Source organism: Podarcis cretensis (assembly GCF_951804945.1).
Source record: "Podarcis cretensis genome assembly, chromosome: 17".
Taxonomy (NCBI): Eukaryota; Metazoa; Chordata; class Lepidosauria; order Squamata; family Lacertidae; genus Podarcis; species Podarcis cretensis.
This window is the reverse complement of record NC_137187.1, coordinates 18,680,090-18,704,994: the sequence shown is the minus strand read 5'-3', so window position 1 is coordinate 18,704,994 and position 24,905 is coordinate 18,680,090. Positions and strand designations below refer to the sequence as shown.

Genomic DNA, 24,905 nt, shown 5'->3' with positions numbered 1-24,905 from the left:
AAGCTGAGCTAGCTCAGAGAATTCAGAAAATCTGGGCCCTGGCTGTTCCCTCAATGGCATTTGGATATCAGCTGGAGGGTTCAATCACCTCCGGCTTTTGCCATGAGCCCCTCTGTCCTGCACCACTGCTTGCTTTCCCAAGTAACAACAACAGAATCATAGAGTTGAAAAGGACACCAAGGGTCATCTAGTCCAACCCCCTGAAATATATTCTTGAATGCTGCAGCAGTGACCCTAGAGATAATAATAATAATAATAATAATAATTATTATTATTATTATTATTATTATTATTATTATTATATTTATATCCTGCCCTCCCCAGCCGAAGCCGGGCTCAGAGTGGCTAACAACAATAAAAGTAACACAGCATTCTAAAATCAATTCAAAATCAAATTAATGTCAACCATTGGGCTAGAGTTCTGTGAGGATTACCAAAGGAGGGGGTCAGACTGTGCCTTGGCCAAAGGCCTGGTGGAACAGCTCTGTCTTGCAGGCCCTGCGGAAAGATGTCAAGTCCTGCAGGGCCCTAGTCTCTTGTGACAGAGCGTTCCACCAGATCAGGGCCACAGCCGAAAAAGCCCTGGCTCTAGTTGAGGCCAGCCTAACCTCCCTGCGGCCTGGGACCCCTAAGATGTTTTTGTTTGAGGACCGTAAGGTCCTCTGTGGGACATACCAGGAGAGGCGGTCCCATAGGTACAAGGGTCCTAGGCCGTATAGGGCTCTAAAGGTTAAAACCAGCACCTTAAACCTGATCCTGTACTCCACCGGGAGCCAGTGCAGCTGGTATAGCACCAGGTGAATGTGATCCAGCAGCAAGGACCCCGTAAGGAGTCTCGCCGTGGCATTCTACACTCGCTGGAGTTTCTGGGTCAGTCTCAAGGGCAGCCCCATGTAGAGTGAGTTACAATAATCAAGTCTGGAGGTGACCGTCGCATGGGGTAGAGCCATGAAATTGCCCTCCTGAAACTGCTGTCAGGATGGGACTTGGGTGAGGTAGGCGACAGCAAGACTGAGGCTGGGCAAGCATTTATTCACCCAAAGAATCTTGGGAACTGTAGTTTACCCACCACAGAGCTACAATTCCCAGGACCATTAACAAACTACAGTTGTCAGGGGTCTTTATGTGGGGGTTGTGTGCTTTAAATGTATGGTGCGCTTGCAGCCCTAGTACATGAGAGGGACAAGGGAAACATGACCAAACAGATCCATTAAATCAGTTTATATATGTCTGTCTGCTTCTACAATCCTGCTTTTGATTTGCTGAAAACTGGCTATTTTGAGACAAATTTAAAGTTTGTGTTTTATTTATTTTATTTTCCTTTTATTTATTTTTTGAAAATAAACATTCGTCCAGCAGATTTCTACCTGGTCTGCATTACTCCACAGAGTCCAGGAATGACCATCACACTGAAACATCTTCTGAGTAATTCCTTCAAAATGCAAGAGACCTTTCAAATCTGGCGTGCATCTGTTTGGAAAGGAAAGGCTCTGGACCTGAAAGAAAAATGGATTTTTGGCAAAAAAAAGACAAAACAATCAATTATTATTTTTATTTTTAGTCTCTGTCTCCAGCACTGCAAGCCAGTCTCTTGCATTTCTAATGCTAATGTTCTTCATAGCTTTTTAAAAACATTGTGCTGGACAGATTTTTGCTGATGGATGTTTGTACAATCTCAAATATGATATCCCTGAATAAATCAATGAAGATTTGTGATTCAGGTCTTTCAGGAACATCCTTGGAATAGTCTCCACAACTTTATTGCTTTTACTGTTTTCTTAAGCTGAACAATTTGTTTTCAGAAGATACACACACATACACATTATATATGTTTAATGTTGCTTTAAATATTCATCTTTTGGGTTTTTAACTTTTTCAGAATACTGTGCATAAACAAACAGGGAATAGAAGATACCGGAATGCTAGAGTCCGCTTGCGGAACTTCCATTTTCTTGAGGGGAGCCATATTTTTCCTTGGTTCTCTTTGGTTAATTACTGACGTGGCTGCCATTTTGTTTTTGTTAGGCAATGGGTTGTCATCCTCCACTTTGAGCACTGCCATCCCATGGTACTTGATGAGAAAGAATGACCAAACAACAAACAAACAAACAAACAACAAAAACAGATAGAGAGAAAGGATAATTCCTCACTAGTCAGCTCCAAAGCTGTCTTTGTCACAGAACTAAAAAGAGAGTTTTTAAATACAAGCTATCTTTAAGGCTCAAATTACACATGACAACAGTTTGACCACATCTTTAAACTGGTTTGCCCCAAATCATGTATAAAATGGAGTGAGGGCCCAATTTTAAGAAGAGCATGCAAATGGAGTTGCTAAACTCCTCACCCTGGTGGTCTACCATGACATCATTTTTCTGTCAGCTATATTCACTTTTCACAGGAAAAGGAAGGGTTGTTTGGATATAGGAGCTGGGGGGGGGGGGAGAGAGAAAATAACTGCCCTTCTAATATATCATGTTTGCTCTTAAAGGAGCTAAACCTGGGCTGCACTTCTCACCTCCATCTTGTCTCAGACATGATTAGTGGCAGAGCCTCTTTAAAAACATTACCATCATGTGCAATTTTAGTCCAAAAGGAAAAAGGGTAAAATGGAATATGACTTTAAAATGGAATATAACTTTAAAAACTCAGTTACTATCACTAATCAGGTTGTATATACAGGTAAGCTATAACAAAAGAAGGATTAAAGGTTTATGTTGCTGCAAAATCATGTTCTTACTTTAAAAAAGACACCAGTGCCATTTCTAAAAGTGAAAGAAGGACGAACCTGGAAGGAAAAGAAGATCCAATGTTCACAGCATTTCTTAATAAAGAAAGCAAAATACAATTTTTTGTACTTTAGTGAGATGGCGGGAGTGGAGGTGACAACCTGAGTGTCTATATCATCTATCTATCTATCTATCTATCTATCTATCTATCTATCTATCTATCTATCATCTATCTATCTATCATCTATCATCTATCTATCTATATCTATCTATCTATCTATCTATCTATCTATCTATCTATCTATCTATCTATCATCTATCATCTATCTATCATCATCTATCATTTATCTAAGGCTAACTAATAATTCATCTACCTCACATAATGCAAAAAGGAAGAGGGGTGGGATAGGGTACCCAGCCAGTCCATAGATCACAGGAGGTTCTACAGTAGAACTTCTACCCATATAGCTCCCTATTGAGCTAAGAAGGGCAAATTGTGCCACAACTATTTGCAGCCCTCTAGAGAAATACCTGTAGAACAAACACATCCAGGTTAAGTAAAAGGTTAAGTAAGACGTAAGAAACTCAACCTCGTTTGGGTATTAACCAATCTGTCCTAGGGAACATTCCAAATTCCAAAAGCAGGGGTGGTGATGATAGTGATTCTTACAATTCCATAACACTTAAACATCCTGTCTCTAATTTGGTTAGTTTTATAATCTGTTATCACTTGGGAGCAATTTCTCATTGCATAGGCAGGCTTTTAATAATCCACACATCTACTATATACTGTAGTTTTGAAAGTGATTTGTCTGTCTGTCTGGCCCCCATAGGTTGGATGCCCCTCAATATATTGTTGCCAAACTCAATTCGAGGTTGCCACTTTGAATCAAGGTGACAGACTGAACCTTTCAAAATTCTGCACTGATTTTCACATCTGATTTCAAAATTTCTTAGAATTCCCATGCAATGCCAGGTTGGGGAAAAATTTGGACCCCAGGTGGCCATTATGTAGATCCCCAAACCCCAGGAAACATCTGCATAGAAAATTTGAAGAGAGCCTTATCTAGAATGGATTTTGCTCACTAGCTTCTTTCTTCCCACAACAAGACTTTAAATTTCCTAAAGACATGAAGGTGACATGGCAGAAGCATCATGTCATATGATGTGCATGTCAATTGCACTGACATCTTCGGTTTTTCAGACTTTGCCATTCTTTTTTTAAAAAACCCTACTTCAGCAACATCTGTTTGACCCATAGCAAGACAAAATAAATGGGTACACAAAGGCCAAGAGTGTCCTAGTCACAAAACCTTTGCTGTTCTTGACTGTCGTCTCTGACTGTTGCCAACCTAATCAGTGCTCAGTTCAAAACGAATCATTAAATCATGTGAGATATTCATACAGAAGTACATACACACAGACACCCCAACTTTGGAATAATTGTATCCTCCCACTGTTTGAGAAGCAATCCTTACTATTTTGCCATTTCCAAGGGCTCTTAGCCGGCTCCTTCCAAGATTCACCGAGTTGAATTCTGGTAATTTGTCCCTTCTCTGCACTACCATCTCTTTGGAAGCGGGCAATGGGATCCCTTCCAAATGAACAGTGCCATGCCTGGAAGATGAAGAGGGGCCTGGAAGCAATGTTCCTTTCATCCATAAGTTGTGAATGTTTTGGCTTGAGGAGTGGAATGAGCTGCACTGACCTGAAAGCAAACAAGATGGCAGATGGTCAGTTCTTTTTATATAAAACAGATAGCTGGTCACATTGATGTGGGCGATGAAACAGCTTGTCATTAGGAGTAAGATGATTTTTCATCTGATGTTGATTTGTTGTTTTTCTTTTCTTAACTAGTCCTTGTTTCTGAACTTTATCTGCCAACTTAAAAGGCATTTTAGAAGTTCTAAGGAAGATATTTTTAAGCAACAACAACATCCTTTGTTTCTTAAATTGCATATGCACATAGACCAGAATGAGGTTTCCATGGTGGAGCAAAGGCCACTTATTCTTCTCCATCAGAGTGTACTTGACGTTGTTTGAGCCAGGCATCTGCAAGGCCACTGTGCACATCAATTGCTTAGGGGTTGCCCTCCCCATTTTATCCTTAGAAAACCCTATGAGGTAAGTCAGGCTCAGAGTTCTGATGTATCCAAGGTCATCCAGTGAGCTCCATGGCCTCAGCAGGAAGTTGAACCAAGATCTCCCAGTACACTGGCTCCCAGTATGTTTTTGAGCACAATTCAATGTCTTGGTGCTGACCTTTAAAGCCCTTTGAAATGGTCTTGGCCCTGTATACCTGAAGGAGCATCTCCACCCTCATTGTTCAGCCCAGACACTGAGGTCCAGCTCTGAGGGCCTTCTGGTGGTTCCCTCATTGTGAGAAGTGAGGCTACAGGAAACCAGGCAGAGGCCCTTCTCAGTAGTGGCACCTACTCTATGGAACGCCCTCCCATCAGATGTCAAAGAGATCAATAATTATATGACATTCCATAGACATCTGAAAGCAGCCCTGTAGAGGGAAGTTTTTTAATGTTTGATGTTTTATTATGCTTTTATATTTGTTAGAAGCCTCCCAGAGTGGCTGAGGCAACCCAGTCAGATGGGTGGGGTACAAATAGTAAACAACTTCTTCTTCTTATCTGCCTTGTCCTGGTGATTTTGGCTCATGGACCAGATGTTCCCCAGCCCTGTCTTAGTCCAAGTACCTTTAAACATGACACCACACTCTCTCTTCTAACTGAACCTGCAATACCTGGGTTTACATATAGTCAAGGCTGCTTTTTAGGGCATAGCATCCACAAGGTGGTATACACAACAAGATAAAAAATGCATTAAGACATATTTAAAATAGCTTATCAATAAAGGTATCCACCAAAACTGTTCAGGGCCTCAAAGCTAGCTTTACTGTTAGGAAAGGTGACCTGGAACAACTAGGTTTCTGTGGCACTTCCTCCTGGCCATACCCCCTCACCAGCCCTGCCCCATGGTTTTGTCTAGCTGGAATGTGACCTTGAATTCCAACAATGCCTCCTCCTTGTCAGGGAAGCAGGAGTGTGTGTGTTTGTGGGGGGGAGGGAACTAGCCTGCTGTACAAAGTTAAAATTTACATTTGTTGTTTCGACTATTTTTGCCCCAACCCTGCTCACCATTGGCATGTGACTCTCAAAATGTTGCTCCAAAGGCAATGTGAAAAGGTTCCTCACCCCTAGCCTACATTCCTGGTGCCATTCACAAATACAGTGGTACTTCAGGTTACAGACGCTTCAGGTTACAAACGCTTCAGGTTACAGACTCTGCTAACCCAGAAATAGTACCTCGGGTTAAGAACTTTGCTTCAGGATAAGAACAGAAAACACATGGTGGTGGCGCGGCGGCAGTGGGAGGCCCCATTAGCTAAAGTGGTGCTTCAGGTTAAGAACAGTTTCAGGTTAAGAACAGACCTCCAGAACGAATTAAGTTCTTAAGCCAAGGTACCACTGTAGTTTGGAAGGGGTTTCTACATCTCAGGGAAGAGTATGGCAGATTCCCTCTGCCATAGACAAATGGTCTTTGGTCAGGCGAGGAGATGGAATGGGCCCATAATATAGCCTCATGCACAAAACAATGCCCATGCTTCAGAGTTATTGAGCTTCAGCTAATGTCCCCCTAATCCTGCTAGAGTTGTGGGTACATAACTACAGGTCTGAGTCAGTGGATAGGAATTTGAATTCCCACCCCACTTAAAATACAGATGGCACAACACAACCCTGTCCCCACTCTGAAGTACACATGGGAACCACAGTGCACATCTTGCATTCAAATGCTTCACATGATGTAGATGCACAATTAGATGCAATATGAGATCAAGATTACCAGCCACACAAAATAAACTGTTTACAGACACTTGTTTCTGCACATTGGATCTCCCTTGCCCAACCGGAGTGCAAATATTTAAGGATCTTTTTTAAAAAAAACAACAACACCATGATGAGTCCCAGCAATTCTTCTTTTAAAAATCAGCCATTTGTTTAAGCAAATGTGGTTTTTTTATATTAACGATATGGCCTTTTAGAAAGATATGATAGTAATTAGGGACTTCCCCTGAGTACACTGCCTGTCCAAGAAGTGAAAAAGTTCTATGGTTAATAGAAAATTGTGTGTGTGGGGGGGGGAGCTTCACTAGTTCCTCAAGAGGGGCTTCTCATGAAAGCAATGCTGCAGGCCAAAAATCAAACTCATCCATTAGGAAAAGCTCTTTTTGGGGGGGGGGGAGAGGGGGAGTGCTGTTTTTCCCTCTTGCTCTCGTTGATTCCTTCAAGCTGTGCTTCCTAAGCAGAAGAAGAATAGACATTGCCAGAGGAGGAAAGGTTTGAAACTGTCAAGGCTATTTTCTTTTTTAAATAAAAACACGAAGCATTTTGATCTGAAGGTAAGTGTTAGCAACAACATTTATGTGTTGAAAAATAAGTCGCTTATCAGCCAAGATTGGTCCAGATTTTATTAAGAAGATCAAAAGAGAATACCTCCTTTTGAGTCCAAAATTTTCACTGCAGCTTTTGTCCTACTGCCAAGAACAGCATTCACAGGAGAGATGAGAACCACTTCAAAGACCTCATCGTCTTCCTCTAATCCGTCATAGGTAATTGCTATATTCCACATCTTGGTTGACATCCCTACCAGAAGTAAACATTTTAATTACACTTTAATTGCTTTTTCAATCAACCTAGGTGTCGAAGAAATATATTAATTAACATGTCTACAGCTACAACAGACTAGCTTGTATGTACCATTGTGCTCCTGCCCACTGATTGGACTCCTGTGGTTTTTCCAAATAACACTAACTAGAGACCAAATTTGTTCCTGAGCAATGATGATTCCATTCACACAGTAACAAAGATCTGTTTTCTATAGAGTGGGAAATAATAGCAGGCAGTTCAGGGGGAAGGGCCGGATCGTCATGTAAATTTCAAAAAGAAATAAAAAGTGCTCCTCATCTTGAAATCTTAATTACAGAGAATCCACTATTGTTTTGAAATATTGTCATTATCAATCATCCACGACTAGCTCTGTTTTCAGTGTCAAGTACTTTGTTGCAAAGCCGGAGTCTTCATTGCAAATACCACATAATTTGTTGGCATCACACTATCTATGAACTAAGGTAACTAGTACTGCATAAAGCTGCATCTGAAAATCACACAGGAGGAAGACTGAGATGGGAATCTGAGTTGCCACTAATACTGAGGCAAAACTGGAGGCTTCTGTTGGGCAAAAGGTCCAAGGAGTTTTGATGGAAGCAAACATCTGTCGGAAGGTATAACACCATAATCACCACTGAATTTCGCTTCGTGCAAAATTGCAAAGCCAATTCTGAGGTTCTCGCTTGGGCAAAAGATCAGAGGAATTTCAAAGGAAGAAAAAAAAGGGGGGGAGGGGAAGAGCCTTGGCGAGAGCGGTAAAACTTCTCACACAACCTTGAAGGAGAAGCTGGCAGACTACAGCTCTGGAAGTTAAAAGCAAAGGACAATGCTTACCACCCTCCTAGACCATTAAACCCTGACTGGCCTCTGCAAAGGTGCCATAGTTTATTGTGAGTGTCTCAGAGCATGGACTGACCACAGGGAAAGACCAAATTCCAGTGCCCACACTCCAGAAAGGTGCTAAGCTGGCACAGACTTTCTATGTCATGGAGCAGGTTCGTGTGGAGTATCACTTATATGTGTTACAGCAGCCGTTCATACAATAATCTTCCCACAAGACTGTTAGTCCCCTTTGTGGCCAGTCACAGAAATGAAAGGAACATACAGGGACCCTGTTTCCCCTTAAGACAATTTGTACATGCAATGATTTCAGCCTCTGTATAGGCTGCATCCACACCATGTATTTAAAAGCACATTACTTCCCCCAAAGAATCCTGGGAACTGTAGTTTAAATGTGTGGGTGCGCACAGCCTTGGATGGAATGGTTTATATATAAGCTAAGCTGTAATTTTAATTATATCTCCTGTTCTCCGACCCTGAATGCTTCCCAGAGCGGCAAGCGGTTAAAAACAGTTCATTAAAACAACCAGTTACCAACGGTAAAACATTAATATGGCAGAACTCTTAACAAGAGGTACATGTTAAAATCACGTAAAATCAGCCAGTAAAGAACACACAGACACATATCAATAATGACTTAAACATCTGGACAAATGAGAAGATATTGAAAAGTTAAGAAACTCAATGGCAAGAAACATTTTCTTTTTTTGTAAGCAATTTCTATTGAAAAATGTCAACATAGGTAAAGGTAAAGGGACCCCTGACCATTAGGTCCAGTTGTGGATGACTCTGTGGTTGCGGCGCTCATCTCGCTTTATTGGCCAAGGGAGCCAGTATACAGCTTCCGGGTCATGTGGCCAGCATGACTAAGCCACTTCTGGTGAACCAGAGCAGCGCACGGAAACGCCGTTTACCTTCCCGCTGGAGCGGTACCTATTTATCTACTTGCACTTTGATGTGCTTTTGAACTGCTAGGTTGGCAGGAGCAGGGAGCTCACCCCGTTGCAGGGATTCGAACCGCCGACCTTCTGATCGGAGAGCCCTAGACTCTTTGGTTTAACCCACAGCGCCACCTGCGTTCAATTTTTATTGAAAAATGCCAACATAGAATACAATAAAAAGCCAGGAGACTGGCTCTAATGGCTTGAGGACCCACTTCTTAAGGGGCATTGCATCCTCATTAAGACAGGGTGAAACCCACCTCTCACCACAGTACCTCTGTTTTGTCTGCACTGAATGTCAGTTTATATCACACTACCTGTTCACCACTTTCAATAAATAAATTAATTTTCAAGTTACTGCCCTCTGAGGCAGAGCTTACCTGGATCAAACTGAATAAGTTTAGAAGGAGCCGCAGTAAAATCCTTTCCTGATGAAGCAGTTACTTCATTGGTCTAAGGTAGAAAATGGACAGAAAATGCACAGTATGAGGGGCTGAAACAAAGACTTAGCTGGATCTCTAGAACCAAAGCACACACCTAAATGCACTCTCTGGCCAGAGAGAGCCCCTGGCAGAGTTTAAAAAGTCACAAAAATAAGCAGCAGTGTAGTGTGGGGATTTAGGCTGTTACACTTTTAATGCCCCATTTAATCTGCGACTGGAGCTTCCCTGTTTCTACCCTTGAACAGACTACACACCTTAGTAAATTTAAAAATGCTTTACTTACACAGTTCCAAAATTCAAGTTCATGCATTTATTCATGCAGCAGCAAGTAAACACAGGCAGAAATCTTGGGCTACAAGATGAAATAGCTCTAAGCATGTGGTTGGAGATTGTAGCAAGCAACCTCAGGCATGTCCAATCTCAGTGAGTTCCTTCCAGGTGAGAGGTGTGACCTAGCTGAGTCTAGCAATACAGATCTATGGTATTAATTCCTTCATGCATTGACTAGCATTACACATGCTATAGTTACAGTATATGAGTCTGCAATATCCCAAAGATTTGTCCAGTTTCTAACTAAGACCAGACCTTATCTCAGAAAGGGGAAACACTTTTCCTAGGAAGGTAAGTATGCCATTATGCTTAATGCCATGGTCTAGCAGAGAAGTCTTTATCAACAAAGTCTCCAGACAAATTCTTAAGTCAATGCAATTTGTCTACAGTGTTTCATTACAGCAAGTTAAAGGTCAGTTCAAACCCACAAAAAAATCTTCCCTCTATGCACCCAAAGAGTAGATGGAGTTTAGAGATTCTAAAAGAGGTTTCAAAATGGTGGGCATTTTTCTGTTAAGTCATCAAGATGCGAGAAGTGACACATAAAATGCCACATGGGGTGAAGAATGTGGCGGGCGCTAGAAGTGGTAAACAGTTAACATGAGTTGAAATTTCCCCCCTCGTTTTTTCATGCATGTTTGTATGTACATTTAATATGCTGATGAAGCAATCCAAAATGTTGTGACAACCTCTTGCATACAGTAGTATTCAGTCAATGACTGTTGTGGGCAATGTATCTTGTCTGTGATACCAATGTGTCAGACACTCCAAGTGTACCTATTTTCCAGGGACGTCCCTGATTTAGAGAAGCTATCCCAGTTTCTAATTTGATCCCACTTTTCCTTAGGATGTCCCTATTTTCATCGGAGAAATGTTGGAGGGGATGGAGTTATCCAACCCTAGAGTGTCTGCAGGCAATCCTGTATAGGGAAGGTTTTTAAAAAACGTTTAATATTTTGCTATGTTTTTATATACAGTGGTACCTCTGGTTAAGTACTTAATTCGTTCCGGAGGTCCGTACTTAACCTGAAACTGTTCTTAACCTGAAGCACCACTTTAGCTAATGGGGTCTCCTGCTGCTACCGCGCTGCCGGAGCACGATTTCTGTTCTCATCCTGAAGCAAAGTTCTTAACCTGAAGCACTATTTCTGGATTAGCGGAGTCTGTAACCTGAAGCGTATGTAACCCGAGGTACCACTGTATATTGGAAACTGCCCAGAGTGGCTAGAGCAACCAAATGAAATGTGTGGGGTTTATGGAATGGGACGTCCCTATTTTCATCCTAGAAATGATGGAGGGCATGGAGTTGTGTGTGTGTGTGTGTGTGCATGCATGTGCCCATTACTATTCCCTTAAAATCAGTGGTGTAAGTCTCCCATGCTACACAAAGGGTGATTTTTCTTGTGTGTGTTATAAATGCTACCAAGCTTTTGAGACGAGCGTAATAATTCATTTTGTTTTAATGGCAGGGACCAACATTAAAGTAGGTAGCAGCCAAAAAACAACAACCCACCATTTGGTTTAGGGGATAAAACTGCACCCCAAAAGCCTGAGCAGGGTAGTTCTTTCGACACAAGGTAGGTCAGTTGGACTTATTCTGAGAAGACTTGTGAAGGACTGCACTTTGCAAACTAGCACTTTGCAAATCCTTCAACATCCTTAAACTATGCTTTATTTTCAGTTCCTTATATGACGACATTACCTTCACTGCAACAAAGGCAGAATCTTTGATGTACCCAGATCGGGTGATCCTCAAAGGCAGCACCTCCACATTTTCGCAAACTTCATAAACATCCTGTTCTATTTCAATTTTTGACCATTTCAGTTCCAGTCTATTGGGGCAAAGGGAGAGAAAAAGAAAACACTGTATGCAGGAGAGGAGGAATTTGCAGAGAAAACCCAAAAGTGAAGTCCCTGATAGTTCAGGATCCAAGACAGCTGACATTTATTTCTTGCTGTCTGTGCAAACATACATTTTCTACCAATGTATCACTGTGCTCAGGAGGAAACTGGTCCTAAGAGAGAAGCAAACAGGACTTAATTTGATAAAAGGCTTACCAGAGTTAAACCTTGGTTGTGCTTTCACGTTAAGGCTCAGCCCTCAGATTGCAATGTGTATTCATGGGAACAGAAGTGCCTTTGAGAATGCACAGAACATGCATTCCGCTCACCGTGGAGCAGTGACAGCTGGTTCCCATGTTTTTAGAAGGCATTTAGGGCAAACACGCAAACTTGCTGAGCTCTTTTGGGCCCCCTGGCTAATAATTTGGCTGAGGAAGAGACCCTCCCCCCAATGTTCAGGGGGCAGAGGAGGCTGAGTGTGGAGCCACAGCTTCTATGGCTGGGTTCTCCTCCTGTTGCTGTAGAAAGAGACCCTGGTGCCCCCTGACTTTTAGAAGACATCTGAAAGCAGCCCTGTTTAGGGAAGTTTTTAATGTTTGGTGTTTTACTGTGCTTTTAATATTCTGTTGGGAGCTGCCCAGAGTGGCTGGGGAAACCCAGCCAGATGGATGGGGTATAATGATGATGATGATGATGATGATGATGATGATGATGATAACCTCCACTCTGCTGAGACAGGCAAGAGAATAGCATTGTAAAAGTAGGCAGCAATGTGCAATAGTCAGACTCAAAGGCCTTCCTACTCTCATATGAAAGTGCCACATGCTACCTTTATCTGAAATCCTGAAGGGATACTGCCATCCAGTGTAGACAATACTGACAATACTGACGGACGAGTGGTCTGAATCCAGTTTCCAATCATTCTACTCCCTGTGGCTTCCCATTGATTAAAAAGCTTCTGGGCAGCAACTTCTGTTGGATGAAACCTGAGGCATAAATATCACCTGCACCCCACATATGGAACTGCCTGTAAGATCTCAACAGTTTGGAGCAAAGTCACTATTCCTCATTTATAGGTTAGCAATACTTTTTGAAAAGCTGAATGCAGAGTCATCTAGTGGCCAGTTATGGAACGGAAGTGAATTCTTTACACATCACCATTTCCATGTGCCCCCAAAACAAATGCTTGAGTGCTGTTTTTCTAGGAAAAGGGTTGCCAGAACTCACCGTGAACACCTTCTCTCTTGTTCTCTTAAAATGGCAATGGTACCCACCTGAGAGGTGCCGGAACTGGAAAAAATGCCCTGGTTATATCCACCAAGGCTTCTCCTCCAGAAAGCTTGGTTCAGTTACACTAAATTTAGTATCTAAAAGATCTGATATGATTAAAAACCCTTCCAACGATTGAAGAATGGAGAATGAAATTAATGGACTATGCAGAATTAGACAAGCTAACAGGAAAGATCCGAAACCAACGGGACCAGAGATTTACCGAAGACTGGAGTAAATTTATGAATTATATGAAAAGTATTTGTGATGATCAAACGACATTTGTAGGTTTGCAGGAAGTTCTGTGAAGAATATTATGGAAATATTGTTAAAATGATGAAAAGGAGATGATAGGTTAAGAAAGGTAAAGGCAATATAAAATTAAGCAATGCATAAGAAGGGTATAAGATGGAGGATCATCAGAGGTGCTGATGGAAGTCCAATAAGATTGTATTTGTAATAATTTCTGTGGTATGTTTTATAATTTGTATGTTAAAACTAATAAAAATGTATTTTTTAAAAAAACAAAACCCTTCCAAGTAAAAAGAAAAGAACAGAAAAAAAAGGTTCGCACACAAAACAAAACTGCATGCCCAATTTTTGTTTCTTTGAGTGGAAGTATATCAGATTTTAAACAAAGGAAGAAGGAGGCTCCCCACCATCTGAGTCTAATACTTACCATAGTATCGGTGCAGCGTAAACCAATTAGAGTAAACGGTATTTATAGAAATGCATCCAAAGCAGCCCAAGAGGTTGTAAAGTTGTCTCTACTTAAAATAAAGCTGTACAGATGTACAGCATGCTCAACTCTGAGCAGGTATGGATGTTGCATTGCCCTTCTTGGAAGAATGAAAATTGGGAACATTTAAACAAGCAAGCATCCCCCAGATGTGGCGCTAATGCAGCTCAAAATGTCCTAGGACCCGCAGGATTATTTCTTAGATTCATGCTGTTCTACACACCCACTCAAATTACTTGTGCTGCAATTGGATTTGTACGGCTCCCTTCTTTATTTGCCACCACTGTCATAAACAGAGCATTTGCAGGCAGCAGTTAGTTAAACATTATTAGAGGGAAGAAAGAGTTTGGAGGGATATTTCATCACATAGCTTACACCCTTTTGTTATGTGAAGTTTTTAAAAAACTCACTGAAAATTATTCCATATATTTGGGACATGTTACCAACCCAGATCTAGAGTGACCTCTAGCTGCAGAAAGCTGCATCTAGATGCAATTTTCGCATGCACAATTTAGCAACGGAATGTGCTTAATTTACAGTCAAACTTCCCATCTTACAAGCACATATATAACTAATAATTGCCATCATTAGTATTATTTCTGTCATATTTCACAGTGGGCAAATAGCTTGCCAGCCTTTCTCTGCTACCGTGAAGACTGTGTGTCTTGTCAACAAGTAAGAAAAGAGGATAAACCTTCCTAAATCTGAATGCTTGCATATACACTGTGAAAATGAAAAAAAGAAAGAAAACATGATGGATTGGTGTTATGCCACTATCCATTGCATATTTGTGCAAACTGAAAATATCACTGTATACTTAAGTACAGGCTCTTTTCACAAATGTGAAATGTTAAGGCTAAAGACTGCTTTCCAGAAGTGAAATTGTCTGATTTTGAAATCCTTCTCTTTAATCTCAGAAGTTTGGATGATTTAGGAAAGATGGTTTGTGACTGCCCAAGGATATTCTTCTCATCATCCCTTCCAAAGTGTCAGGATCAATCTCCAGTAATGAAAACAGATTCCAAGATTGAAGGTGTAAGGCCATGTTAGATAATGCCAAACACTTTTCTAAATTTGAGAAAAACTAAAAACATAAAGCTGATAGACTTTCCTGAACAAGTATGTAAACTCTGATAACAAGAGTTCTGTATATTTCAAAAGTCTTCATCTTACTTCAACAGTAAAATGTAGCATTTACCTATTTTCTGCCATTTATAGTCGCAAAAATGTTTTCTCTGACAACTTTTACCACAACACGCCACTTTCTCCTAGCCTGGCATCCTCACAGAGTTGTTTGTAAGAATAACAGGTTAATGTATGTGGAACACTTTGAATGTCGTAAAAGTCCTAAATATAATGTACATAATCACTAAGAGCCAACATAGCACCAACTCCCCAGACAATTCTCTTTCTAGATTTTTTTAAAGGCCTACAATTATTTTTTCTAACTGCTTCCTTCTAGCTCCTGTAAAGAATCCTGCCGCACAAACCTGTGACCCAGTAAAAGGTCTCTGCTTCAAAACCTTCAGCAAGTGACCTGACTTAAGGGAGGAAACAAACAACAAATGCTATGAGCAATGCAAGTGTACGGAGAAAGAAAGCTCTAACTTACATCTGAGGCATTGCAGAGTTTCCTTCAGGATCTGTAACTTGGATCTCCAGGTCTTCTGAATTCCCCTCCCAGTAACGGTCAATGACATAAAGTATGGTTTTGCTCTTTAAATCCTTCTGACTGAATTCATGCTGAATAAATCCGCCTGAGAAAATGAATGAAGAAATGTGACGTCAATCCACTATACCCAACAAACCAATACAGTGGTACCTCGGGTTACATACGCTTCAGGTTACATACGCTTCAGGTTACAGACTCCGCTAACCCAGAAATATTACCTCGGGTTAAGAACTTTGCTTCAGGATGAGAACAGAAATCGTGCTCCGGCAGCAGGAGGCCCCATTAGCTAAAGTGGTGCTTCAGGTTAAGAACAGTTTCAGGTTAAGAACGGACCTCTGGAATGAATTAAGTACTTAACCCGAGGTACCACTGTATAACTTGCCATATTTAAGGGGCCCTGAGGAACTGGAGGTGACTCTCACTGTATCAAGCACTGAGGCAAATCTTCAACTAATCTTCAATTGAGCTGGGTCTGGGTGTTTTACTATTATTCCCTTTGCCCATGGATAGCCCCAGCCATCTTGGTGCCTGAGATACCCTGAGCAAACAGTTCTCCTGCCACTCCCAAGTCAAGGGGCATGGTACTTAAAGGCATTCAAATTATTTTGGCACCTGAGGCAGAACCGCACCATCTGCTCCCTGGCAACAACCCCCCCTACAACAACAATAAATTAAATAATTGACCATTTCCTGCTCCTTCATTATATCCCAGTCTTAGGCAAACACCTCACTCTGTCTAATGGTAGGCCTGGCCCTTTCACAGCACCAAAAGTCTTCAGATGCATCTAACACATAAAATTCCATAAGCCTTCACAGCATTTCCCCCCTAACACTTGCACCTTATGGTCAAGGGTGACATTGGGGGAGTGGTGAGGGCCCCTCAAAATTTTCAATAAGGGGGCTGGGCCCTTCAGTATTCTGCGGTGATTTGCGCACACTGGGCATGCATGCCGTGCGACGTGCTGACATCACTCATACATGCTGCATGGCACGCTCACATCACACATGCAAGCCATGTGGCTTGCATGCAACATGGCACCATGTTGTGTGGCAAGTCAGTGCTCTTCAGGTGTTATGAAAATTGGGGGGTTACCACATGATGTGTGTGTGTGTGTGAATGCGCTAGCTCTGTTCCTCTTTTTGTCACCTTCCATGAGTGGGAAGACTGTCTTGCCACAGAGAGCCTCAGGGCTCCATGCGCAATTGAGAGCCCTGATTTTTACAGGGTTCCACAACACGCAGGGAGCCTCTACAAATGCAAGAGGCTCCTTGCTGCTGGTAGTTGCACTACAACTTGCGGAAGGCAACAAAAACGGCGAGAGGCTGTGTGTGAAGCTAACAAACTTGTCACTGCTGCCTTTTTGTCATGTAGTAACTTTTTTGTAACATCTGAAGAGGTCTTTTGTTGTTGTTTTTTAAGTTCCACACTACCTTGATTAAAAAACCAACACACACTGCAAGTGTGGTTTCTGCTTTTTAGGAAGGAATAGTATGAATTTCTGAGTCCTGCTCTGAGTTCATAGAATATAACTGGCTTATACAGCAAAATGAAATAATTAGGTTTTGAAAAGAATCAATTACTCCCACAAACTTGGGTCCTACACACTTTTCTGCAGAGGTCTATTTCAGTCTGCTTCTCTGACACTTTCTCCTGAAATAAAGTTTCCAGGAAAATTCTTCTGCAGCAAGTCTAATTAGAAGGATCAATTGCAGTACTACCCAACACAATGTATCTTGTGAACTACGTGGAAAGGGGAAATGATACTATACCTGTTGTTATATTTTGCAAGTAGCCGTACCGAGGTCCTCGCAAAATCTTGAAAATTATTTGTTCATCATCTCCATCACAATCTGATGCCTTCAGGGCCCGGGAAGTAATGTAAATACCAAAATTGCCATTTTTCAGAAGTTCTACATCCGAAGCAGCACGAAGGTGGACAATTTCTGGTGCTGCTTTGGCTGGGCTGTCCACCTAAAACAAATATTAATGCTCACTATCACTGATCAAAGGTTAGATATTTATGGATGGATGGATGGATGGAAGGAAGGAAGGAAGGAAGGAGCAACACACTCCTTTACCCTTTCCCTATTATAGCCAAGGCTCTACTTTTTGAAGCCATACATGTCATCAAAACAGGAGTCTTAAACCCAAATCAGTTTGATGAATTAGCTTATATAAGTCCTAGAACACTGAAACTTGAGATACATGCAATCTAAGGCATGCAAATTACTACAACTTTGTGTATGTATGTTTATGATGAAAAGCCCCCTTCATGCAAGAATCATGTGAAGGGGCATAGAAAGAGCTTATGTCTCTAGCCCCATGCCCCAATTCATGTGGCTTCTCAGTTCCTCCCCCAACATCCATATGTTACCATGGGGAAAAGTGGATGTGCCATTTCTTCACACATTCTCAAAGCCTGTATGACTGTGAGCTTCGATGCCTCAAGTTTACACACACAGGCTTTTCATGTTAAACATCCATGTCTAATGTGTGGGCAGTGGGAAATGAGCAAAGACAGAAGCACAGTCCCTTAACCACCATCTACAATTGATGCCCTTTTATGCAATTCACACATGAAGGGGGCTAAAGAAGACAGCAAAAATCAAGGCAACATAAAACACTTCATTTGGCATACAAGCAGTTCAAGACATCCTCATGGATAGAGAAGTAGGAATGTTCCCAATACAAAATAGTAAAAATACAAAGGGAAAACAAGAGAAAGAGAAAAGAGAGAAAGAGAACAAACAGGACAAAGTTAAAAGGATAAAAGAAGGAGGAAAAACAAAGAAGGGAAAAACAGAGATGTACGTGCACATCTCTATCTGCCAATTGTAGGTATTTGGGTGGGGGAAAGAAGTCATTTTCCTTGGACTGAGGACACAAACAGGAAGGGGACAGTTGGAGGAGGGGAGTCCCTGCATGAAAGGCAGGGTAGAAAGGGTCTCCCAGGGTGAGAGACTGGGAGATGATGGATGCTCCCAGGTGGGAGATGGGAGAATCTACCTCTCTGTATGTGGATAAATGACAGGATATATATGATGTAATGTGGTAAAGGGCCTTACAGGTATTTTCTTCCCTCTTCCTCTTTTTTTCTGTTTTCTCTTTCTTTCTTTCTCTCTTTTTTTTTAAAAAAAATATTCTTGTTCTGTAGACTAGTTTGATTCTTATTTTATTTTATCTCAAAAACTGTCTATACCAATATTTTAACAAATTAATAAAGAAGTATGGAAATGGAATAGCTAACAGTCAAAACTTGGGATATTAAGTTTACTTCTTTATTCTACAGAACATACCTATCAACATTCTGTAGTGCTTTTGGAATGGTTTTTTTTAATAAAAAAAATAACAGAATAAAATACAGCACAATAGAATCCTAAAACCTGCATCAAAATGAAGCTAAAGACAATAGTGTGTGTGTGTGTGTGTGTGTGTGTGTGTGTGTGTGTGTGTGTGCAGGAACTTGCCTGGATACTGAACGCCAAGGGCTCTAGTTGCACCTTGTTATTTACTATGAAGCCTTCATTCACTCCATCTGTTGCCACAAATGTAAATCTGTCAATCCGAGAATCCCCTCCTCCATGTCTATAAGCAATGTTCAGATTGTCCACATCTTGTTGGCTGAAGCTTTGCTGCCATAGGCCAGACTTTCTGTTGAAGAGCTGGCCGTACTGTGGGAGCTGTGCTAGGAGAAAGGAGAGGTTCTGCGGATCTGTGTCTGGGTCCGAGAGCTGGAGAATGTCTGGAGAAAGGAATGCAATGCCACCTTCGAGTAAGGTCAAGCCTTTGTTCTTGGCCACTGTGGGTAAGGCTTGGTCCACTGTCTCCAGGATGATCTCAAACTCTCCGTGTTTTGTCCTTAGTCCATTGCTGACGATGAATCTGGCAAAAAGAGGCAAGTGTTCCTGTTTCACCATCTACTGAAATGAAATATAACAGACACCTTTACTAAAGGGTTTGCCTCTCGGTTACTCTGAGAACATATCAAGACCCCAGTCTCTGAAAGAATGACACTCACGAGTGGCAGACACAAAGTCTGTGAACTTAAGAGACAGCATTCAAATGATTTATGATCAAACCAACTGCATAAATGGACTGCAAGCTGTGGGAATGGTTATGAGGATGCAGATACGTCATTGCACCCATGTTTCAGTATTCTGTTATGTTTCTTTTCAGTGACCCCAAATTGCCGTGGAAGTGTTTGTTTACATTAAGGATCGACATGCCACTTTTATGGTGTTCAACTCTTGTTTCAAAATGTTAAAGTGTAACTGATAAACGAACACAGCTATGAGCTGCCCAAGGGAGGAGGCCAGCAGCAATGGCCATGGAAAGAATATGGAGAGGTAGCCGCTGCTGCCACCACTGCCAATCAGGAAAAGAGCCGGTTCATCCTCCACCCCAAGCTCAGTAGAGATGGCACTGGCGGGAAAAATAAGGACGTTCCGGGATCAAATCGGAAGCCAGTATGGCTTTTGTAATTCTGGGACTGTCTCTGGAAAATGGAGACACTTGGAGGGTATGCAATTGCACATGATCTACTAGAAATATAATTCAGTTAGGTAGCCATGTTGGTCTGATGCAGTTGATACACACACACACACACACACACACACACACACACACACACACACAGAGTAGCACCTTAGAGACCAACAAAGTTTATTCTTGGTATAAGCTTTTGTGTGCATGCACACTTCTTGGTGTATCTGAAGATGTGTGTATGCACACAAAAGCTTGTACCAGGGGTCAGCAAACTTTTTCAGCAGGGGGCCAGTCCACTGTCCCTCAGACGTTGTGGGGGGCTGGACTATATTTTGAAAAAAATATTGAACAAATTCCTATGCCCACAAATAACCCAGAGATGCATTTTAAATAAAAGCACACATTCTACACATGTAAAAACACCAGGCAGGCACCACAAATAACCCAGAGATGCATTTTAAATAAAAGAACACATTCAACTCATGTAAAAACATGCTGATTCCTGGACCGTCTGTGGGTCAGATTTAGAAGGCGATTGGGCCGGATCCGGCCCCCAGGCCTTAGTTTGCCTACCCATGGCTTATACTAAGAACAAACTTAGTTGGTCTCTAAGGTGCTACTCGACATATATATATATATATATATATATATATATATATATATATATACACATATATACACACATATATAATGTTGATTTAAAGTCTGCTACCACTGTCAGCCAAGTTTCCTCTCTCCAATGAACTATTATTTTGTATAAAAATAAAAGCTGTCTGGCAGCAGGCCTTCAAGGTCACAGCAGGCAGGGGTCTTCCTCAGCTCTCCTATCTGAGTGCCTCTGAGACAGGAACAACTCTTAATTGGGGTGTGCATTGAGCCACAGGCATTTTGTTCATATGTACAAACCAATGAATATTTGAAACACTTATTTCACCTTAGCCCTAGGTCAAAGGCCAGAGCTAGAACTCTTGAGGTCAGAAAAGCCTTGATACCATTGGGGTCGTGTGCCTGATTCTTGATGTAGAGTTTGTGACATCTTGGCCTGAGAAACTGCTGATATTCAAGTTACTACCCTGAAAACTTCCACTTATGATTCAGAGGTGACCAATGTGTGTAGGCATTATGCCATCAAACGGATGGGGAAAAGAGCAGGCAGGTTTGATGATTTATAAGAGTAAGAAATATATTTACTGAAGGTAAATATATTCCCATCTGAGAAAAACTGCAGCAGCTGTCTGAACTGACCTAATGCTTGCTCCAGCGGTAAAACGGATGTCCTGTCATCAGTTTAGTTATATCACAGCTTCAGCTGGAATGAAAGCAATGATGTGGATGTAGTCATACCTTGGTTCTCGAACGGCTTAGTTGTTGAACAAATCGGCTCCCGAATGCCAAAAATCCAGAAGTAAGTGTTCCGGTTTTCGAATGTTTTTCTGAAGCCGAACGTCCGACTCAGCTTCCACTTGAGTGCAGGAAGTTCCTGCAGCCAATTGGAAGCCACACCTTGGTTTTTGAATGTTTTGGGAGTCGAACCAATTAAGTTCGAGAACCAATGTACCACTCTGTAAGGGCCTTTTTATGAATTTTGAGGGTGAAGAGGGAAGATGATACTCAAGCGTCGGACCAAATTGTTAAGCGACTTCCCTACCATCAACAAAAATTACTTCCACCCACTGTTCTTGTAAGCAGAGGGATGAACTGTGCTTTCTCCTGAAAGGTTTTCCTGACTGAAGATGCACTTTCCTATTCCCTACAAACAAATGGAAGTTTGCCCACGCAATTGAATGGAATGAATAAAAAAGGAGCTGACACCAGGATAAAATACTTCAGACCATGTTGCCCTAAAGGACTATGGTGGCAATTTGCCACAGAATACACCCCTAAGCAGTATGGAGACCTCGGAGTTCTGCTGCCCCAAAGAATTGCCTATATAGCCTATATAGTGCTAGTCCATGATGCAAAAATACTAATACTAAAGATTTATTAGGTTCTTGCTTTAGAAAGGCCCACAGATATATTCATCCCAAACCCAAGTAAGGTAAAGGACTTAGCAAACAGTTCAGCCCATGAGGATAGATTATCTGTGGTCCAACTTTCAAAGGCAGGCTAGTAATTGCCATGCAAATGGCGTGCATTGCTAGGTCCCCCCAGACAATGAGGTTGTTTGTTTCAAGGAAACACCATGCCCCTTTCTTCCAGTGTGTTGTTTATTCCATGTTTAGTTCTGTTCCACGTTTCCCTCAGGAATGGGAAGCAGCCAACATTCTCATCACTCTGATGAAATTTTTTTGGGGGATAACTCTCGAGCTTAGTTAGGAGGCTGAGTCACGTGACTTGATTTCACCATTACCAAGGTTTTCAAGGCTTTCTCTAGTTCATGGCAATAGAGCTGGCTGCAGGACTTACCATCTGTCATGGCATTTAAAATATAAAAATGGAATCAGGAGATAGTGCCAGCTTATTACAAAACTGATCCACCGTGTCAAAATGGAGGACATTAGCATGTTCTTTTAGCATCCTGCTGCCAGCGTCTGATGTCAGATTGCTAATCACTTGAAGTCATCTGTCCAAAACAAGCACTGCCAAATCCTTCTTCCAGGCCAGCAGCATCAAACAATGCTGTGAGGTTTACGATGAAATAAAGTGCCTTAACGGACGGTAAAAATCTGATCATTTAAACCCTCATTTAATTAAATGTCACCAGCCCTTGGTGTTTTATTTTTTAATAATCTGCCACAGTATTTATATCTCAATATATAACCAACTGCTTGGCCAAATTCAAACAGCCAGGAACATCATTTTACAGTGATTGAAACAGACACGTATATCTTCATTTCATTAAAATACCTCGTCAAAGTGTGTCTGGTCTGGGCATAACACTCTGGGCATGTCTATAAGCAATGTCACACGAATTTCACTATAGGTATGTATAAACACACACACATAGTTAGACTGGTAGCTACATCTATGCATCTGAACATGAATATGTACCATCTTAGTTAAACTGGAACAAAAACAATGGTGTGAATCCAGAATCTGGCTTTTCCCCAGTCTACTAATTAATTAAAAAAAGCAAAATCCCAGATGAGGACAGCAAATCGACACAGAACTGCCGATAGATACAAATTTGTTTCATTAATCAATGTCTCTGCTTTTTAACCGCCTAATCAATGAGTTTAAGTAAAAAATTTCAAATTGTTAAAATACATCATTACACTATATTAAATTAAAATATCTCCTCAAACCACAGAAAAATAATCTTAAATGTGCTTCCTGAATCAAGATACGGGAATAAGTAGTTTGCAAGGCAGTGGGTGATATTCAACTAAGTTTTACTCAGAGCAGATGCATAAAAACAAATGGGTCTAACTTACGTCCATTAATTTAATGGGTCTATTGTCAGTAAAACTTAGTTGAATACCACCCAAAATGTTGCCCTGAGCATGCACACCAACTCTATTTGCAAAGTCTTGGTGTTCAAGGAGATCCAGCATTATGTGACATTCTGAATTTTTCTTCCAGCTTTAAAACTGAGTGCAGAAACTGAGCAGCCAAATTAGTGGTGCAGCTAGGTAAAACTTCATTTACTTACGGGCAATAATGCTGATGCCCTAGAAAGGGTTCATGGGCGACCTATGAAAATAATTAACAACCTAGAAAGCAGGTTCCAAATGAGCTCGGTTATACCATATTTTTAATGTGTGCTTTTAGGAGACAACTAAAATGTTAACACACAATCCATTTATGTATCTACCATGTTCCCATTATGGACAACTCCTTAGACCACAAAGACATTGGTAACTATTTCCCATGCGGTGCAGGGAACTGTTCAAGTGCTATTCTTATTTTAGATGACTAGTGGGAAACTGGTGGCCCTTCAGACTACAGCTCCTCTCATCCCTGACGCCTGGCCACATTGGTTGAGGCTGATGGGAACTGGTGTCAAACAACATATTGTCAGAGTCATGGCCGGCAGAGAGGTATCTGCAGAAGGGGAGGAAGAGGCAGAGGAAAACAGGAACTTGATTCTTTCACACAACAAAAGTGAGATAAGCCCCCCTCCAGAGGAGGAGGAATTGGCTGCGCCTGAATCTCCAAGAAGTAGGAGGCGGAGCAAGAAATTAGAACAAAGGACGACCAGCAGGAAGAAGGGCTGGAAGCCAGTCGAGTCAACTGATGCCGACAGTGAGGAATGAGTTGTGGGAAGCTTGGATTGCTGTAAGCCTGTTATTGCTAATAAACCTCAACTTGTAAAACTGCCAGCGTTTTGTGTCTTGTGTGAGAGAAGTGCTAACATGGAATATATGGAGGGCCAGAAGTTCTTCAACCCAACATGGATCTCTTTGCATGAAGATGCCATGCCCAGAAGGAGAATGCTGTACCACCTCCTGCCATGCATTGACTGTTCCTACTTCCAATCTTGATGCTACTTTTATTAAGAAAAGCAATAGATTTTTCACTGCTTACCTGAACGTATCCCTTGGAGAAGCTGCCTTGCTATGGTGGACATAGCAGACGGCCTGGCCTGCCACATCCATTTGGCTGAAACTTGTAATGGCAACTCCAGGATAGGTGACATACTCAAGCTGCCCGTACTGAGGTGGGGAGGTTATCACATAGAGGATCTCCTCTGGCTTCTCAGTGCCATCGACTGCAAGGAGGACGTCAGTCATCAAGTAGCCTCTGTCGCCCTTCATCACAGTGAGCGGCTTTGTGAAAACTGCAATGTTTCCTATAGGACACATGGAACATAAATATTAACAATATTTTTTGGTTTGGATTCTTACTAGGCTTCTGCTGGTGGGAGTGCTCCTTGAATGAAATTCCATTCACAAGATGTTCCCATGAGCAGAAAAGGAAGAATGTGACTTATATTGATTAACCCTCCCCGTTGAAATGTATTTTGAAGGGTTGGGCCCCCCCCTATATTTCTGATGG

General features: G+C 41.6%; 1 protein-coding gene across 1 annotated transcript in view; it reads right to left on the bottom strand.

Annotated features, from left to right (window-relative positions):
* Positions 1 to 24,905, bottom strand: part of FREM1 (FRAS1 related extracellular matrix 1) — a 73,958-nt gene that overhangs the window by 5,287 nt on the left and 43,766 nt on the right. Inside the window, exons 23-33 of the mRNA XM_079959912.1 lie at positions 24,435 to 24,699; positions 18,950 to 19,364; positions 17,252 to 17,453; positions 15,422 to 15,566; positions 11,662 to 11,791; positions 9,567 to 9,639; positions 7,232 to 7,381; positions 4,205 to 4,434; positions 2,738 to 2,785; positions 1,916 to 2,071; positions 1,368 to 1,496 (exon numbers count right to left, since the gene is read on the bottom strand). Of these exons, the coding sequence (XP_079816038.1) occupies positions 1,368 to 1,496; positions 1,916 to 2,071; positions 2,738 to 2,785; positions 4,205 to 4,434; positions 7,232 to 7,381; positions 9,567 to 9,639; positions 11,662 to 11,791; positions 15,422 to 15,566; positions 17,252 to 17,453; positions 18,950 to 19,364; positions 24,435 to 24,699 (1,943 nt within the window). The remainder of the gene's footprint in view (positions 1 to 1,367; positions 1,497 to 1,915; positions 2,072 to 2,737; positions 2,786 to 4,204; positions 4,435 to 7,231; positions 7,382 to 9,566; positions 9,640 to 11,661; positions 11,792 to 15,421; positions 15,567 to 17,251; positions 17,454 to 18,949; positions 19,365 to 24,434; positions 24,700 to 24,905) is intronic.